The 19434-nt window shown below is 46.4% G+C and overlaps 2 protein-coding genes across 2 annotated transcripts in view; both read left to right on the forward strand.

Moving 5' to 3' along the window:
* The first annotated feature begins 1824 nt into the window (after window positions 1-1824).
* COMMD2 (COMM domain containing 2) lies at window positions 1825-5489 on the forward strand. The gene is made up of 5 exons (XM_086618245.1): window positions 1825-1891; window positions 2071-2148; window positions 2736-2818; window positions 4089-4262; window positions 4778-5489. Exons 1-5 carry the CDS (start codon window positions 1825-1827, stop codon window positions 4973-4975), a joined length of 600 nt encoding a protein of 199 aa, XP_086474371.1. The 3' UTR covers window positions 4976-5489.
* A 9319-nt stretch (window positions 5490-14808) lies between these two features.
* The window catches only part of WWTR1 (WW domain containing transcription regulator 1), a 73268-nt gene continuing 68642 nt past the window's right edge, over window positions 14809-19434 (forward strand). The window contains exon 1 of the mRNA XM_086618414.1: window positions 14809-15200. Coding sequence (XP_086474540.1) covers window positions 14809-15200 — 392 coding nt within the window. The remainder of the gene's footprint in view (window positions 15201-19434) is intronic.

Below are 19434 nucleotides of genomic sequence, written 5' to 3' on the forward strand. Positions count from 1 at the left end.
CAGAGCAGTTGTGGCTGCCCCATCCTTGGAAGTGTTCAAGGCCAGGCTGGATGGATCTAGTGGGAATTGTCCCTGCCCATGGCAGGGGGGTTGGAACTAGATGATCTTTAAGATCCCTTCCAACCCAAACCATTCTGTGATTCCATGAGCAATACCTTCCCCAGTTCTGGTAGATGTACCAAGTAGAGAATAAAAAAATCTCCTACTTTGTATGTCTGAAAAATATGGCAGGACTGTCTGTGGAATGCACAGGTCAGATATGTAAAAGGACTTGGCAAATCATAGAATCATAAATGATGTGGATGAGTTGATTGGGAACTTCACTACTTTGGGTGTGAACATCTGCTGGAAGGTCATGCTTGAAATCCAAAGACTAGAAACAAAATGTGCATTCCTAATATACCCCCAAAAGTTGTTTTAGTTTGTGAGGATGGCTAAGAAATTACATTCCCTTCATGCTGATTCACAATTGTTACCTCTACTTTCTCTTTTATGATTTTAAGAAGTAACTGGAAGCTGTCCTCTAAAATCCCCAAAGAACAAATGCTAAATTATTACATCTTCTATCTCAGAGTCTCCAATATCTTTACTTATAATATTGGACTTACTGCTGGAAAGCCGTGGAACTAATAAGAAGAAGGTTAGGAATGAATCCGTAACATATTTTCCTGACTTTTCATAGTAGAAGTTCTCAGTCCTGAGATCTATTGACTGTCGTTAACCAGAGCACTTAACAGACTGGACGAGTGTTTAAAACAGGGTGGGCTGGAGGGGACCACCTTCCCAAGACTGGGCTATTTTAGGCTGATGGCCTCTCCCAAGAAACTGGTGGTGTTAAGGCCACTACCCTGGAGAGCACGAAACGCCACCGGCCTTGCAGGAATTTGTACTGTGCCTATTTCCCAGCCATAAAACCGCAAAAATCTGCTGTAGATGTAACTATGGTAACTTGTAAATTGAAAATATTCTGGAACATTCCTGTTGGCAGGCAGAACATTTCACCTATGTACGTGGGATAGCTACGAGGCGTTCTTGACTGCCTGTCTCGTGGACAAGCTCAGCGTTATCGGGGGAACAGCCGGTACTCCGGTCTGGTAACAAAACGCCAGAGAGGAGGTTTCCACTCACATTTTCCATCACCATTCTGTTCTAAAGCAGCTCCTGCAGAAGGTGACCAGCCTTCCTGTTCAACACAACGAACTGCCTCTGAAAAAGCAGAGTAGTTATGCATCTTTTCGGTAATTTAGAGCCTCGTGATCTTACTTATTTCTTTCACGTGGTAGGAACACGCGTGTTGGGAAAGTCGTTTCGGACACGTTCATAGCGACGCCACCTGCGCGGCCGCGCACCCCGCGCCGGGCGAGGGGGTGTGTGTGTCCGTCCGCCGCGGGCGGCGCCGCGCAGCGCCCCGCAGGAGCTCGGCGCGGCCGGGGCTCCGCACGCGAAACGGCGGAGCGGCGGTTCTCGGGGAGCGAAGGGGACGCGAATGACGCTACGGAGTCTCAGCGCGGCGCTGCGGTACCGGGGAGCGCTGCCGCTGCGGTACCGTGCTCCGAGGGTGGCGGCGTTGTTCCGGCTCCGGCCGTTTCGGGGCACGCGGCCGCAGCCCTCACCGGACCCGTGCGCTCTCTCCCACGTTCGCTCCGTGTCGCTCAGACCATCCCACTCCTCGCACAGCCGAGCGGCGGCCCGGCACCCCCGGGCCCGGCACCCCCGGGCCGCAGCAGCCCCGCGCAGGCGCGGTCCCGGGCGCTGAGCGCCCCCCGACCCCGGCCGGGGACCGCCCCTTCCGGGGCAGGCGGCGGAGCGGAGCGCGGCGCGGCGATGCTGCTGGTGCTGTCGGAGGAGCAGAAGGCGCACCTGGGCTGCCTGCCGCGGGTGGGCGGCGCAGGTCCGGCAGCGCCCACGGGCCCGCGGGGGGCCGCGGTGGCGGCCGGGGGGCCGGCGGCGGTCGGGGGGCCCCTCCGGCGGTCGGGGGGCCCGGGGGGCGCGGCGCGGAGCGGGGCCGGCGGCGCGCTGGGCGGGCGCGGCCGTCCGGCCCTGCAGCGGAGTCGCCTCCTGTCGTTGCAGCCGTCGGCGAGCTGGGGCGCCTGGCGGTGGAGCTGCTGCGGCGGGGTGCGGCGCCGCGGGCCTGCGAGGCGGCCGCCAGTAAGAGCCGGGGCGGGGCGGGGGCTCCCGGGGCGGCGGGGAGCGGGGCGGGCTCGGCGGCGGCGGAGCGGGAAGCGCGGGGGCGCCGGCGGCGGCTCCGGGGGTCCCGCTCTGCCCCGGCGCTGGCGGAGGGGCGAGCGGGAGCACGGGGCGCTCCCGGGCGGTGTCTGCAGCCGGCACCGCCGCGCCGCGGGCCGTGTCGGGCGGTGCCCGGCGGTGCCCTGTGCCGCCCTGTGCCGCCGGGGTGGCCGCGGGTCCCTCCTGCCCCGCACCGAACCTGCGAGTCGCTCGTTCCTGCCCCGGGCGCGCACCGCGTAGCTGCGGTGCGGGAGCGCGCGGCTCCCTGCCGTACCGTGGGAACTCGGTTCGGGCTTTTCTGGGTGGGCGGCTTGGGCGGAGGGTGAAACTCGCCGTTTGTCCTTTACGCTATTACCGGAAGGGTGCTCAACTCTTGTGTTTGTTTTTTTTTTTTTTCTTCTTTTCTATGCCTATTTTGCAAGTTAACTTTGGATAAATTTGCAGGTTTGTGTATTGTTGCTGCGGCAGCTTAATGAGGAAGTAAAAGGCACTTTGTGCTTTCTTTAAAGGAAAACTCAACGTGGGTGCAGACACCATCCAGCATGGGGTGGAGGGACTGATGTACCTGCTCACCGAAAGCTCCAAGCTTATGGTAAGGACACCTTTGTGCAACGAATCCAGGGGTAGACTCAAGTGATGTCTTCTAATCGCTTCCAGTTCTGAAAATACTGATGAGTGGGGAGGTCAAAATTCGGATGGCATGTATTCTTTTAATTAAAAAGGTGCCTCAGGCTGTTCTTTTACTGAAACACTGCGTCTGCGTGGATGACTGGAATTGGTATTCAGTGTCTGAAGCTAAAAGTTGACAGCGTTTTAACAGCACGTAGCAGGAACATGCAAGTAATTTAGTCTTCAGAATTAAGCTCTCTCTAAATAACAAAACTCAAGTGAAGATTTTGTTGTTGAGGTTCAGCTACTGCACAGGATGTGTGCTGCCCTAACGCCCTGTTGAGTACTCCTGATGTCTGGTATGTTAGTTTGGAGAGCTTTTTCAGCTGCTGACATCGGAAGTTTGGGTGGGTGCAAGCAGGTATTAAAAGAATTAATAGTTGGATAATTACTCTTTCCATTGGAAAGACTTTTTACTATTGATATAGTACAGTATTTGAACAACAAAGACATGGAGAAAGGATACAGAGACGAGGAACTCCAAATTAAACTCAAGCAGACATTGTTATGAAGAGCAGGGTGGGGAAGGGACTGAAATATTGCAGAATCTTCCCTTCAAGTATGGTGACTTGACTGACAGATCAATTATGGGATATCATGGAAGAATATGTATACATATATATCTGATCTCAGAATGTGTTTATGGCATGAATGCCCCGTAAAGGTACGACGCTTTCTGTTGAGTAAGTAACTGGTTCCAGAACGATGAACTGGCCTCAGCCCAGCACAAAGGCCTTGACCTGTGGGAATTGGCCGCTTGGGGCTACACTGAGTTACCATAACGTGAGCCTCGAAGTTGTACCTGGTCCTCGCTTGCATGTGTAGGCATTCAGAATGTTTCAGAGTGTTTATAATTTAAGTATCAATATTATCTTAACATACTGTTGAAAAATTGATGATCAAAGTATGCGCTTCCTCATAACAAAGCTCAGATGCTTTTTTGTGTTTTGTTTTCTGATACGAAGGCTTAAATGTGAGGATGCTGAATATTTTATCGGCAGTAATAATCAACATGTGTAAATCACTTAACACATGGATGATTTGTCCTTGCTGTAGAATTGCCCTCACGCATTCCTGCACGAAAATAACTGCACCATACCATACGTATAATGTTTACTTAGAGTTTTATTTGTTTCTCAACAAATAATGGTTATTACACAGTTCCATATTAAGGCCTAAATTGTTATTTCTAGATTTCTGAGGTAGACTTTCAAGATTCCATTCACGTTCTGGGATTCTCAGATGAACTGAACAAACTATTACTCCAGCTGTACCTTGATAACAGGAAAGAGATCAGAAGCATTCTTAGTGAGCTGGCACCAAAGCTTCCCAGCTATCACAGTCTTGAATGGAGACTGGATGTGCAGGTAACTTTTAATGTTTTCAGTATTCCGTATTTTACTTTACTTTTTTTAACATCATAAACAACTAAAAATTAATTAATATTATTTCAAAGTAATTGAGGCAGCAGTTTTTCATTTATTTACAACTGACATAACCTTGTTATTGCACCAAAGATAGGTAGTTGTAAGATAAACAGGATATATAATGGTGCAAAATATTTGCTGCTTTATGCAAATTGAATTTGTAATTCCACTGCTGTTTTAAAAATGTCAGCATATACTAAATACACTCGGTCTTAATTATCACCTCATTTTCAGAAATACTATGAAAGCATCGATTGAAGTGGATTAGTATTGCCTAATGATAAAACTAAATAATACATTGTGTGTTATCTTTGATGTGAACGAAAAGGATTTTTAAACAGTCCTCCAAGCAGGTCCTGCAGAGCTGTTGTGAACTGGAAATGGGAAAGTCGATAACCATTTTCTCTGGTTGGTTTGCTTCCCCGTTCCCCTTTCGCCCACGTTCCCTCCTGCAGCTTGCGAGCCGAAGTTTGAGACAACAGATCAAGCCTGCTGTGACTCTGAAGCTACATCTGAATCAGAACGACGATCAAACTGCGCGAGTGTTGCAAACCGACCCTTCTACCCTCCTCCACCTAATTCAGCAACTGGAACAAGCTTTGGGGGAAATGAAGACAAACCACTGCAGGAGAATAGTGCGCAACATGAAATAGTATTGATTCGTGGCTGTTGTCTTACTCAGCAGTCTGTGAAACAACTGAAAACAATGTTCACAAATACATTTTGAGGAAAAATAAACATCTGGATCAGATGAAACGCTTTCCTGTGCCAGGATCTTGAGCCAGTAATTACAGGCTGAATGTCCTGAGGTGCCAGCTTTGCACACCTGCCTGACAGGACACGGGTAATTGGTTTTCCTTTACTTGCAAATGCAGAAATTCGGCATGCTGTGCTGAGGATTTCTTTAGCTCTCTATTAGTGGGATAGTGCTACTCGAAGACCTTTCCTATGTGCAGTAGAGCTGTATAATATTATACAAAGCTGCACATTTATTTTTTCATTTGTCAAGTATTTTTTCCTTTGGTTTTGCTTCTGTTTTTTTTTCAAAAAGCCCTACACTGGGGGGGATGATACTTTACAGGAGTGTTTCTTCCATGTAGGCTCACATATGTATGAGTACACGTGGGACTACTGCCCTCTTCCTCCAGAGGATTCAGGTCACTCCGAGGCTGCGTGTTACACTGCTTTTGCCCTTACATAGCGACACAAAGTGTAATCACGCTGACGCTCCCATTCTAACAAAGCTATAACCCCTACTAGGCAGTCTCGTGCTTGTGGCAGGTAGCACTTACCATAGAAGACCCAGTGGCCTGAACATAAGTGAGCATAATGATTATTTCTGTGTGTCAAGGTGATCCTAAAAATCACAAAAGTAAAACCGTGGGCTAGGAGGCACGTTAAGAATACTGTTAACTTCTAAATCTGATCTTCGTGTTGTGATGCAACGATTTTTGTTCCCCTATTTGGATAGTGGGCTTTTAAAGAAAGACTAGCAAAGTATTCCAGCATAAATAATGCTTTTCCGTTTTTAAGAAAAATGTGTAACATTTATGTCAAAAGTCACTTTTCAATTGTATTCTAATGCAATATTTTGTAGCTTTTGTGACTACGGTCAAATAGTTCTACTAATTAATGCTTTACTGTCACTAGCAAGGGTGCATCATAAAGCCCTTAAAGTGTATTGGAGAGGACAAATAGGCAAGAGAACCTTAACATACAGATTCTGGCAATTACTGTATATTTACTGTCTTTCATAGCAACACAATAAATTTCTATATTAATCAGGTTCCTACATTCACAAATGCCATTATTTTCTTACTGTTTGGAATTTTTGTACCTTTGAGAGGTACTATTTCAAATGAAACCTGCGTGGCAGAAGTGCTTTAATCAATAACACTTCCTACCACTTAGAAAAAGTCAGCTTTATGGAATATCGAGTTGCTTACTCTGTAATTGCTTTATATAGTGTGGTGATGCTGTGAACAACTTGGTTTCCTCTCCCATGTATCAATCAGCAGTGTGTTTCGTTTACCATCCATATGTGGTGACTTTTTTCACAGAATCAGCATTTTCTTCACAGATAGTATGTGGTAATTAAATATGATCAACTGTTAGTACTTGGGATTTCTGATTACATTTTTTTTTTTGTAAGTGGCCTCCATTTCCAGGTGAAATACAAGAACAGCCTATACACAGGCCAGTGTTTTCTCTTTATTCCAGCTCTCCTCACTATAGTCTAGAACTCTTGGCAGCAAAATACAAGCTTTAGATGCAAGTCCTAGAAGCTTTTCATGTCTCATCTCATTACTGCCCTGTGAATCTGAACATATTTACTTTTCTTTAAACTTTTTTTAAAAAGAAAATCAGCTGCTGTAGAGCTAGTTGGCATCACGGTGAATGCAGGGTAAATGTAGGTGTGTTGTGTCCTGAAGCACGTGCTGGAAGAGAAGGGGAGGGTTTCCCTCTGTGACCATGAGTAAAACGGACAGTTCAGAGTGGATTTTGTGAATACTGAACGTCACGGCCTGCGTGTTCATGTTCTGAAGCTTCTTACAATAGTGTAGAAGTAAAACCTGCAACACTGAATGGCCTTCTTGCCTCTAACAAAAAATGACCTGAATTGGGGATGGTCAAGCTGAAACTTCAAAGCTGGTGAAATACAGAGAAACTGAAACTCTGGCAGTGATCCATGAACAAAGTCGGGAAGAAAAGTGAGAAATATCCTTTTTACCAAGCGTGTCGCTTTTGAATTGTACCTTTCAGTTTGTTCTGGGGAGAAGTACTGAGCCTGGAAAAGCAGCTCCTCACCAGCCAGTGGGTTAGCTTAATTATTAGAAAGGCAGATTTGCCTTTATGTGCGATTGGAATGGGTCTTTCTACAAATTCCCCCGTTCCCTGTCTTCACAGCGTTCCTGGCGGCTGCGGTGACAGAAGGACAACGTGCAGACAGAGCAGAACTGCACCTAAAACGTGCTCGTTAGTGCAGACACACCGCAACGGGCACTGAACTGCTGCTGGTGTAATTAATGAGACTGATTTTTGTTGCTAATGTGAGAATACGGTGTTTGTGTCGCTGCTGTCTGTGAGAAGGCATGTGAGATGCCAGGAGATGCCAGTGAGAAGGCATCTCCTTCAGGGACCGCAGAGAGCGGGACAGTGAGAATTCACTGGTGGGTCTGTTTTCAGCTTCAGTGTGAACTCCATCCGAAACTGAAGGTGACATACAAAGCTGTATTTAAACCTTTGTACAAGACATGGAGAGTACAAAGCATTATTCACCAGCTATTTAAAAAAAAAAAGTAATGTTGCTACTTTTAACCCATTTTACTTTTAATAGGCTTTTTAAAATTTGCTCGTATCTGGCCAGTAAAAGCAAAGTTAAATTTGAAGCCATTTCTCTACTATTTTTTTGCAAGTCCGGAAGAACTAATTGTTGATTTTCTAATAGGAGAAGCTGACTTTCCACTTACCTCTTAAGAAGTTAAGTAACTTTTTTTTAAAGTGACTAATGAAATTTTATTTGTAGACAGTGCAGCATTTTCATCTTGAGGCATTTACAAACATCAGTTACATTCTGAATAATCTGTGAGGAAGCTGACCATATTGCTATTTCATCTTTAGAAATCTATTAAGTATGGAACATAATCTCTTACCCTCATTGTAGAACTTTCGTTCATTTTGTTTTGCTGCAAATTTCACTTTGTTCTGCAGAACTGCTCTTCCTGTGTATCTCAAGTAACTTTTGGTTTTATGAAGTCAGCAACTTGAGAACGGCTCCCTGGCGCCTTTTTGGTAGACCACTAAATTCAGGTGAACTTCATGCCAGTGCAGAGTTACAGTTGCACAGAACAACTGAAAATCCAACTAGTTTAAGCATAAACTAGATTATTTTCTTAAGAGCAGAGTTAGGCTCAGCCCTTAGCCATGTGCTTCTCGGCAGATTTGTATCCCAGTTTACTGTTGCCTGGTCTAAACAGCAGAGGGCAGAAAGTTTGGGTTTCTGTAATCTACAAAGCAGAAGTTTTGCTAGACAATAATTTTCGTTTGTCTTCTGAAAAGAATTGTTCATAGTCTCAAGACTTAGCTTGAAATGTATTTCACCTTATATTTTCCAAATTCGTGGTCAATTTTAAACTGAAAACAATAAAACTTCCAGTTTTCAACCACTGTAAAACATTTTTCCTTGAATCTGCTAGTTAATTTGCTAAGCCACTTAGCAAAGAACATAATATAACCCAATTCTTAAAACTCAGGATGACTTAATTCGGTGTTATGTTTATATTCTTGTAAGCATTTAGTAAACTCAAGAAGCAGTGCTTTTCTTCCTCCTGTTTTTTTTTTTTAAATCCTTTTGAATGAACTCTGTATCATCACTGTCCATTTTTTAAAATCTATTGTTTATGTTTCTGATTCAAGTTTTAATCAATTCCCCATCTCTGACATGCATTTAAGACTCTCCTACATGCTTTATTTTCTTGTGCTTTTGCTTGTCCCTGCTGCTCTTTCTTGAAGGTTTTAATGTACTAGACTATACTTTTCCACCTTTTAACTGGCTTTCTAATTAAGGAGATGTTCTTTGAATTAAATGGGGAAAACTGGTTTCATTTGAACAGCTATGGAGTTAGTTTAGATATACATGTATGTAAACAGAATCAATATCTGAACTTTGAATTAGGCCCACAATTCTCATTTAACAGAAACCCCACTGGACTAAGATTTTGTCTTAACATTATATTTTGAATTTAATCTTAAATGTATCAGACCTGTTTTAAATTTAGTGCTGTTCATGACATGTGTCTGTGTATAGACTCAAAAGGTGGGAACGGTGATTTTGTTTCAGTTCCAGTTTTTATAAGAATGCCTGTTTCCTATACTGTGGCTTCGGAATATTAATAATAGATAGTGTGTAGGAAAGAAAGTCCAAGATGAGGAGTAACGTGGCAAAACTCCAGGAGTAAAGCCCTGCTGTTTCTTACTTAGCTAAATAAAGGGAAGGAAGTCTCCTGTCACTCTGTGCTCGGCATATTGTGGTCAGGGTCAGGTATATTACAGCACAATCTTTTTTTTAAATACTCTTCCTGATTTTATTTTCAAGATAAGTCTAAATTGTGGCACTTTGATTACTGTAGTTGTATCTTGAAATGTCAGTCACCCATCAGTTTATTTTTTTATATGTATATACACACACTTAGAGGTGACAACTGATAGTTTCATGCTAACGGCAGCAGCAGGATGCGGGAATAATTAGGCTTTGTTTCAAATTGCCCCGCTGAGCTTGAGCAAATCCTATGCCCTCTGTACTGGACACAGGAAATTCAAACTAGAAGACTCTCCCAAAATATCAAATCTGATTGTAATTAAACTATTAACTTTGTTTCCTGTCAAAATCTGCACCAGAAAACCCTCCCTGTGTACATGCAGTCTTTATTAGCAAAAAAGAAAACTGTATCTTTCTGCAAGTTGAATTAGTGACACAAGAAAAAGGACTTTTCATGCTGGTATGATTCTCGCACTGTTCTACGCTATCGTACTGCTAGAGCTGGCAGGGCTATTCCAGAACACCTTTTCCCTCTGCAGCTGCTCCGGTGTGCTTTAGTCGTGTTGGCTGGGTAATTATTCTGGTATTGCCAGCAGTGTTCACACCGGGAGCCAGACGGACGTAACTATTCCAGAACAACTCTTGCCAATAAGCTCATTCTGTATTAAGCAATTTCTTTTTTTCTCTTATGCAATTCTGGATTTTTATTCTGAAGCAGCAGAGCAGGTCAGGTCCCACTTCATTTCATGTGACTATTTTAGAATTCATTTATCCCACAGAATTTGGCCAAAACTCATCTTCCAGATATGTCTCAAGTAACTGAAAGTCTTATGGACTAGATGTTTTTCTGCCCTTTAAACATTATCACCTTTTCCACGAATCTGAACTTGTTTCCTAACTCATTTATGTGCAAAGTCAGCTACATCAGCAAACCTCATTTTCATCAGCAGTTTAAGCTACCCGAGACAAACAGCTTACGCCGTGCCTGTGTGTTCTGTTCCACCGTCTCCTTGGGAGGGGGCACGCTGACCCCAGTGAAGAAGTTAAAACCAGCAGCTGTAGCGTGGTGGCTTCTGACATGGCTTCAGCTGTTCGCAAACCAGACGCTGCAGCTTTTCCCAAATGACTGCTGCAAACTTGCAAACTGTTTCAGTGTAACCTGACTTTGTACCGATGCGGATGAGCAGTGTTGGTATGTCCCATTCCACCAGCTTTGCTGTAATGGGAATAACCTCTGAGACACAAACATTGGTGCAAATTTTTTTGGTTAGCACAGCTGTTTCTGAAACAAATGTCTGAGCAGTCATCTACTATAGATGTTCACGTAGCTTCCTTGCCAGTAAAATTATACCAATGTGTAAAAACATGAACTAAGCTGACAGAAGTTTTGGTTGGTTTTGGTTTTGTTTTTTTCTCTTAGTTTTCTTCTTTTTTTATTTTTTTTTTCCCCAGCAGACTGTGTCCACGTTGGAGGTTTTTCTGGCCTGGAGAAGTTGGCTGGGGAGGTATGCTGACGTAGCTATTTTGGTGAAACTTTGTAATGTACACCAGGTCTTTGTACTAAATAAACCACATCACAGTTGACTACATAAGATATGCTTTGTGTGCATTCTGAGGTGCCAACCAAAGTCGAAAAGCTGTTAGCTACCTGAGAAACAGAGCACTGTGAAACACACAGATAAAACCCAGAATCTTGAGCACTGACCCCGTTGCTAAAAAACACAATGCATTTACTGAAGTATACCTTTCCAGAAGTCCCTTGAAAATTAGATTAATATAGAACTATTAGCAAGAGTATAATATACAAAAAATGCCTATCAAACAATAACCAATTGCCACAAGTGCAAATAAAAATTACTAATTTGCATGACAAACTGTTGGTTTTTAAAGCGTAAATGTGTGTGTATGCTGCACATGTATACTTTTGTATAGCGAAACTTCATGTAACGTGTTTACTGTTCCATTCTATTCTTCTCCTTTATGTACTTTGGAGGAACAGAAGCTTTCTTTTTATACATGGCTCTTCTTCACTGAAGTATATGAAAGCAAGTAGATGTAGTTAATGACCACTCAACGTCTCTTTGCACAGTGCACACCCACACAGCAGGCAGGAACTGCGCACACTCTGCCTGGTCTGCACTGTTTTGTTACTCAGTTACCCAGAAAGCATGAGATTTTTCCAGGGAATCCTGAGTGGTTTGTTTCATAATAAACATCACACGTGCATCTTCACCTATGCAGGCTTTCTCAAAAAAATTTCAATGTTATGTAGGGTTTTGAAAGCAGTGATAGATGTAGATTAAAAATTACAGCCTGTGGCTTTGGTTCTTTAAACCATGAGATGCTCATTATCTAAGGCTACACTTGAAAGTGCACTTATTTCGTCAGATGTTTGCTTGGCTTTCCACTGAAGTACAGACTGAATTTGCAGCTAGAAGATGTACGACAAATGGGGTATACTCAAAGTACTGTACTCTTATAAATCCTTCAGTTGAACAAAAAAAGTCTGTACTACTCAAAAACATTTGAGCAGCAAGTGAAGTAGAAATAAAATACTGTTATTCTCCTAGTTTTCATCATGTACGATCTTGTAATTAGAAGAAAGAAGTAACGATAAGGAGGCTTTCTATGTCACATTTGTGGTTTGGTTCCTTTATCAACCCAATGCCATTGTGACGGAAGTGTCATTGTCTTCCATGGACTTGAACATATAGAATAATTTTCTGTAACAGCTGGTGGTCATATCCTGGTTTTGTGTCCAAAAAAGGAAGTTACTATTTTCTAAGTAAAGAATAATAACAACAATACTATGAGAATTTGTTCTCACAGTTTTAATCACTTTCAGATTAGCAGAGTAAGATGCTTTAGCCTACACCAAGTAGTACAATAGCAGCTAATTATATTAGTCAGTAAAAAGTGCAGCTGAGATCTTATCATCTGGCTGAAGAAAACAGTTCTAGCAGTAATAAATACTGTTCAGGTTTAGAACAGATGTGTATATACTTACTCATGAGGTGCCACGCTGTCTTATGGAAGTGGTCTAATTAACGTAGATGAGATGGCACCACAAACGGGACAATCAGAGCCTTGCCTTGAATAGGCATGTCATCCAGAAAGGAATGTAGTAGGTAGATGGGTGTGCCTTTACTCAAGGATACAGAGGCCTGGAGGAAGCAAAGAAGCCCTTGTAAAGGCTGTATGAAAAATCACTCGTGTTCAGATCGTTATCTGTACAACAACCACATGCGCACGCACACACAATCATCTAATATCCAAAGGTTTTAAACAAGGAAATGGCAGAAAAAAATGGTATGTAGTATCTGCATAACCCTGGAGCAGGTGCTGTCATTAGCACAGCTGTCTGAGCTAGTAAAAATGCTACCAAGTGACCCAGTAAGGAAGCAGCAGAAGAATGGTACAAAAGATAGCATGGAGAATTCTTAGGGAAGGGAAGCATAAACAAGTCCCAGGAGTACTGGTTTTCCTGACCAGAAATATAGCAGATGTGGCCAAAAAAAAAAGAAAAAAAAAAACAAAACAAGGAGGAGATCTGCCTAGCTAATGGAAACATGAACAGGAAATGTAAGGAAAAATAAATGACAGGGAATATTTGTTGAAGCAAGGAAATCAGGAAATGCACAAGCGAGATGTGTTCCATCGAGCTCGCTGAGCCTAACCTGTTCATGTACAGGCTTAAACTCTCAATCTCAGAATCTACATTACCAATACGAAATGTAATGCTGCTCGAGGGACAAGGGTTGTTCAAAAGTCAGGTTCAAGTTCTAAGCTAGAGAAGCCAAATGAAGTTCAGAATAGTTCATGCTGCTTCTTCAGAAGTAAGTAAGAGTAAGAAATAAATACATTCAGAAAAAAATTACTTACCTAAGACTTTTCTAACAGATTCCACTACTGAGGAGCATGTATTCTTATCAATTGGCACAGCCTGGAGTCTGTTCAAAATGCAGAAATGAAATTAAGAAACGCATTACTAAACTACAGTGTGTGTTTTTATAGCCAATGTGTGATATCTGTATGTGTGTCGTCATAAAAACACTGTGTTGTAAAAAACAACACTGAAGTTGGAAAGTGAACAATATTTATTCTTTATAGATGCAGCTACCGAATTTAAGCAGATTCTGGGTCACATCACCCTTCAAAAGTTGTCCCAAGTGCAAAAAGAGAATATAAAAGACAAGATTCAAAAAATCGCATATATTACATTTGCTTTATGGAAAGCCTCAGGAACGCGTTTGGATGACAGCTCTGGCTTCTAGCACAGACTAAATGGGGGACAAGTGACTGTGAACAGGTGGCCAGGAGAGACCCGCGAAGCATCGCAGCTATATTTGAAATACCACCTGTGGGTCGTGGGCTGGAAGGATCCGCGGCACAATTCTGCACTGGCTCCGCACCTGTCAGCAAAGGGCTAAGCCCCACCTAAGCGACCACAAAGCAGCTGCGGTCCGTGTCACCGGGAACGCGTCCTGCCTGTTTCCCCCCATGGCGATGTGCCCCCACCGCCACGGCGCCACCGAATTACGCCGGGAAGCTCGTCCGTGAACCCATTTCAGCGCCACTTCGGCAGTCCGAACCGCGCGTGAACTCCCACAACAACGGCTCTGGCGCGAAGCTGCTGAGCTCGGCAGAAATTCAGTCGCATCAGGACAGAAAACGCTCCGAGGCCGCTTCTAACCGCACTGCGTGACAGGGAGCTGCGCCGCTCCGCGGGCCCCGGGCGGGCCGGGCCGGGCCGGCCGCCCCCGCCAACGGGCCGGCCCCGCGGGCCGCTCCGCGCCGGCGGCGAGCGGGGCCGCGACCACCGCGCTGGCCCGTAACGCCCCGCCCGGCGCCCGCGGCGCCGCCTTCTCCGGCCCCCGCGAACTTCGTGCGGGACGGAGGAAGCGCCCGCCGGAGCGGCGAGGCGGGAGGGCGGGATGTGAGGCCCGGCCCCGCGGGCTCTGCGGGACAGCCCGGCGCTTCCCGGCCCCGCCGCCCCGAGCACCCCTCCGCCGCGCGGGAAAGCCGCCCCGTCCCACAGCGCCTCCGCGCACCCAAAGTTTCCGCGGCAGTTGTATAACTGCGGGCGGGGCGGGGGCCGGGCCCGGGCCGCCGGGGGGCGGGCGGGCGGGAGGGAGGGGCCGGCGCGGCCCGCGCCCCTCGCCCCGCCGCTGCCCGGCGCGGCCCGGCCCGGGGGAGGGCGCCGCGCTGCCCGGGGGCTGACCCGCCCGCCCCTGCGCCGGCCGCCCGGGACACCGACGCCGCCGGTGGGGGCGCGGAGGCAGTCCCCGCGCCGGCCGCTCGCTCCGGCAGAGCAGCGCTGCTCCCGGCGAGCCGCCCGCCCGGCTCCGAAGGGCGCGTCATCGGCGGCGGCCTGAAGCGGGGCCGGCCCCGGCGACCGGCTGCCCGCCGGGACGTCTGCGCCCGCCGTCGAAGGCCGCCGGGTGGAAAATGAACCCCGCTCCCGCGCCCCCGCCGCCGGGGCAGCAGGTGATCCACGTCACGCAGGACCTGGACACGGAGCTGGAGGCGCTCTTCAACGCGGTGATGAACCCCAAGCCCAGCTCCTGGAGGAAGAAGATCCTGCCCGAGTCCTTCTTCAAGGAGCCCGACTCGGGCGCGCACTCGCGGCAGTCGAGCACGGACTCGGGCGGGCCCCCGCCGCGGCCCGCCGCCGCGCAGCACGTCCGCTCCCACTCCTCGCCCGCCTCGCTCGTGGGCTCGGGCGCGGCGCCGCAGCACGCGCACCTCCGCCAGCGCTCCTACGACGTGACGGACGAGCTGCCGCTGCCGCCCGGCTGGGAGATGGCGCTCACGCACACGGGGCAGCGGTACTTCCTCAAGTGAGTGGCGCGGCGGGGAGCGCGGCCGGAGCTCTTGCTCCGCAGCCCCGGGGCGGGCGCGGGGTCCCGGGGCCGGAGCGCGGTTGCCCTGGCCCGGTCCGCACCGGGGGAGGGTTGTCGGCCGAGTTTCACGGCGGGCAGCCGGGACGAGCGCGGAGGGGGTCGCTGCGCCGTGAGGCGGAGGGGCAGTGCCGCGGCGGGGCGGCGCCGTGAGGTGGGGGCGGCGGGCGATGCCCGGGGAGGGGGCAGCGCCGTGAGGTGGGGGCGGCGGGCGATGCCCGGGAAGGGGGCAGCGCCGCGAAGCGGCGCGGGGCGCTGAGCCGTTCCAAGTCCGTGGTGGCCGCGGAAAGGCCGCGTCCCCTCTTACCGGTGGGAAGAGGAAGACGAGCGAGACGAAGCGAGCCGCCGGGCGTGGGCCGGGGGGCTGCTCCCGGAGCCGGGGGAGAAGCCAGCTTCCTGCCTGGAAACTGTCGGTTCCGTGTTTCTTTCCTGCTCGGCCGTGCGTCCGAGGCTCGGAAACTTAACCTTCCAGCAATCGGTTTAGTGGCAGTTGTTCCGGGGAGTTTTGCAGACCGTGGGAGCGGGGCCCTGTGTGTCTGTGACCTGGCGGAGGTGAGATGGCCTCTGGATGGGGGAAGTACCCGACCCGGGCTCCCGAGTCTCCAGTCCGGGCTTTAACTGGGAAACCGCCGTGTTCGTATCCCGAGCGGCTTTTCCCTGATGGAATGCGCTGCTGCAGGACAAGTGGTGTGCGTTGTATTTATAGCATCCGTATCTTCAGGGACGCGGGAGGAGGCGGCCTTATTTTAGTGACAGATTTGGGGAAGTGTGGTAACAAAACTGCCTGTCCCTTCTGGCCAGTACGTTTGGTCAGAGTGCTTTATTTATGACAGTCGGAATTTGATTCAAATCAGTTTAATAGGCCTGAAAATACGTAATAATTGTAATAAGTGGTAAGGCAACAGTGCCTTATTTTGGTAGATTCTGCGCCTCTGCTCCAGATTCATTGCAAATTAAGTGACACTGTGTTAACCCGGTAAACATGCAGTGACAAAATGTTTACTAATGAAGTAAAACATTTACTGATGAAGCATCTGCCTAAGGATACTGAGGGAGTTAAACTGCCAGGGCCACAGGAGATCATTCACACGCTGCAGCCTTCTCCATCAGAAGGGTAGTATCCCGAGTTCCTCTTCAGCTGCGTGTGTTCAGCCATAATAAACAGCGTATAGACAATGCGCGGGGGCAAAGATGGGGAACGTTTGCTGTTTAGAAAAATGAATGAATGCATAACTTACATGACTCTGTAAGGATTTCTTTGCCTTGTGGCTTTGGAATCTTCAAAGGATTACTCAAGAGCCCAGTCTTCAAATTACTCTGCAGAGAGTTTAGATTCTTGCCTCTTGTCACGCTCAGACTTACTAGCAAAGCACAAAAATCCATTTCCTTTCTTTCTGCCATTCTGTTTGTTACTTGTAATACTGGATGGATGTGTACCGGGGCCCAAACTTAGGAGTTTATTATCAATCTGATTTATCACCCAAATGAGATCTTGTTGCTCTGCACTTTGCATGCGTTTTCCTCAATGGAGGAGGACGGAGAAGAAGCAGCTGACTGATAGGAGCACCGTAACAGATCATTCATAAATGAGTATTTTATACGAATTCTTGCTATGGCTTGGCCAGCAGGTGTTTTCAGATACCTCTGGCCAAAAACTGCATAACATAATCTTTGTCCGCTGTTTGGTTTTTGACTAATGTCAAAATGAGCTCATGTGGTGTCACCTTCCTTTCACACATTTCTGACATTGAGACAGAGTTTTCCAAGTTGATGGATTCTTGTTGTTTAGGCAAAAAATGCAAGTCCTTTATTTAAAAAAAGCATGGATAAAACCCCAAAGTGTCCTTAATTTTTTTCCAGATCCTGTCAACAGTAATATTCTGATTAACAACATCCTTTTTTAATGTAAAATGAAATTTTTGTGTATATGTAATTTGTTACTTAAAATAGTCTTTGTTTTATTTATCACAGTTTTGTTAATCCAGCAGAACTTTTCTTATTTCTATAAAGATTAATTGGAATAATGTATTTCTTTATACCTCAATGCTTTTGGGAGTAATACTTAGCTGCAAAATGATTGCATATGAATCATAATATTTTACAAGTGCCGTAATGTTTTTCAGGTGAAAATAGAATTTTCTGCAGAAATTTAAGATTGTTTATGGAAAGCAGCATTTAAAACTATGTGCAAAAATACATAGAGTTCAAGTTGGATGATGTGCTTAAAAATCCTATTTGGTCAACACGGGCATACAAGGTTACATTTTTTTATATTCAAGGCAAAAAAAATTTGCCATTTCTTTCCAGCTTAATGGTAAGGATTTGTTTATAGTCACTAGCAAAGGAAAATTGAGAAGCAAATTAAGAGTAAATAGCAAAATCAGGTCCCGTTAAAGCCTTTATTATCTGTTGAAGTTTAGAATGCAATTTGTCGTATTCAAACATATTTTCCGGAATTATTAAACCAAAGCAGCGAGGGAGTTTCAATGAACAGGGCGCCAATGTTGTCGACAGGGAACCAGCCGTGGCTTGAAGCAGTCGCGCTCCTGCGTGTCAGTTCCTGCAGAAATTTTCTGGCTGTGACTGGAAGAAACATAAGTAGCCTGGGGACCACTCCACCCTGTAATTAAATACCAGACCGCGGGAGTGGGGGATGGAGCACGGACCAGCGCGCACACACTTACAGCACTGTTATCTAGAGCAGTTCTCTGCGTGTGCATGTGTGGAAAAATATGTAAGTGTGCTTCGTTTCTGATAAAAAGGGTTTCTGGGAAGACAGGCGAGCTGCCTTGCGTAGCTCTCGTGTGGGTAAGTGGGAATGTCAGTTGCGTATCGATCCACGGGCCGGCTGTGTACACATATTCTCTGAAAAGAATTTTTCAAGTATTGCTTTCCGCCAGTTTGTGTTTAGGTGGCAGAGCCTCCTATTTCAAACGAAGACTGAGGTTTCAGTGTTGTGTCAGTGTGTGTACAGTGGCCAGACTCTGATTTCCTTCCACAGAGAGCGTGGCGTTTGCGTGGAGCACATTTGTGAAACTGTTGCCGCTGTTAACTTCATCACACTGTGGTTTTTAAAATGTTACAATGAACATAGCAAGGGGGAAAGAGGTTAATTGCTTTCAATATTCGATTTACTCGACATGTTCAAATTTTCTCCTACTGGTTTCTGTCGATGGAGGAGCTTAATTTAAGACATGATCAGTTTTACTGAGCACGTTCAGCAGGACAAGAGGAGAAGTAAAGTAATGTAAATACTATGAAAATACTTTTTTTTTTTTTTTTCACGAGAATGACAAAACAAATAATAGTAAGACAGTTGAAGTGCTCAAATGATTTCCAAATATAGCCTTTCCCTGCAAGCCATTTGTGCTAGTGCTGTAGAGGTTGTTATTATTTTATGTTGATGTTGTGCGTGGTGTAGTATTTGTTTTAGAGATACTTTTCTGCCTCAGGAATGTAGTTACAGGACGAGAAACAGAGGAGGAGATGGACAATGCATGAGGCAGTTCCTCTGTTAAGTTGTGATAAAAACGTGGACAACACTCACACCTTTGCACCACACTTCCGCAGTGTTCCTCCACAGTTGTGACCGCAGTTACTGGTGGCCGTGGTGCGTGCCCTGTGAGGTGGGGCTTGTGTCAAAGGAGCTTTCTGTGGCCCTCGAAGCAAAAGGGTGCAAAGCAAGAAGCCATGCATCCTCGCTTTTTGTGGTGTCATGCACTAGGGAGTCATTTAGAGAAACACAGGGCTCTTGGAGCATTTAGTGCACACCTTAAGGGGTTTGTTTTGTTCCCTGTCTCCAGCAGTTATTCGTGTGGGACTTTGTGCCTGAACTGCTCCCCTTGCCAGTGTCCTTTTGTTAAAAATAAGCTATAATGTGCAAGGCAGTGCTGAGATGTGTTACTACACGTGACTTTTGTCTGGAATTAGTGAGCATTTTAAAGAGTCCCTAACGGATGGGAAAGCTGTGATTCGATACCAAGTTTAATTGATGGAAATTCAACTATAGCTCACCTCTGTATCTCATTTTAGAGATGTTTAGGAAGTTCTGAGATTGGAATGTACTCATCAAAACTAAATTTGCAAGCGTGATCGACAGTGCTAGAGGTCTGTCTGATTGCTCCTTCAACTGGAGTCTGTAGTTCAAATGCTGTTTTAATGATGATAATATAAA

Source organism: Tauraco erythrolophus, chromosome 11 (assembly GCF_009769465.1).
Source record: "Tauraco erythrolophus isolate bTauEry1 chromosome 11, bTauEry1.pri, whole genome shotgun sequence".
In the NCBI taxonomy this organism is placed as follows: Eukaryota; Metazoa; Chordata; class Aves; order Musophagiformes; family Musophagidae; genus Tauraco; species Tauraco erythrolophus.

Excerpts from the sequence above, each read along its gene's own strand:
- COMMD2 (XM_086618245.1), top strand. The coding sequence starts at position 1,825 with ATGCTGCTGGTGCTGTCGGAGGAGCAGAAGGCGCACCTGGGCTGCCTG. Across the intron at positions 2,149-2,735 it reads GGCCTGCGAGGCGGCCGCCA|GAAAACTCAACGTGGGTGCA; the intron begins GTAAGAGCCGGG and ends CTTTCTTTAAAG. Across the intron at positions 4,263-4,777 it reads AATGGAGACTGGATGTGCAG|CTTGCGAGCCGAAGTTTGAG; the intron begins GTAACTTTTAAT and ends TCCCTCCTGCAG.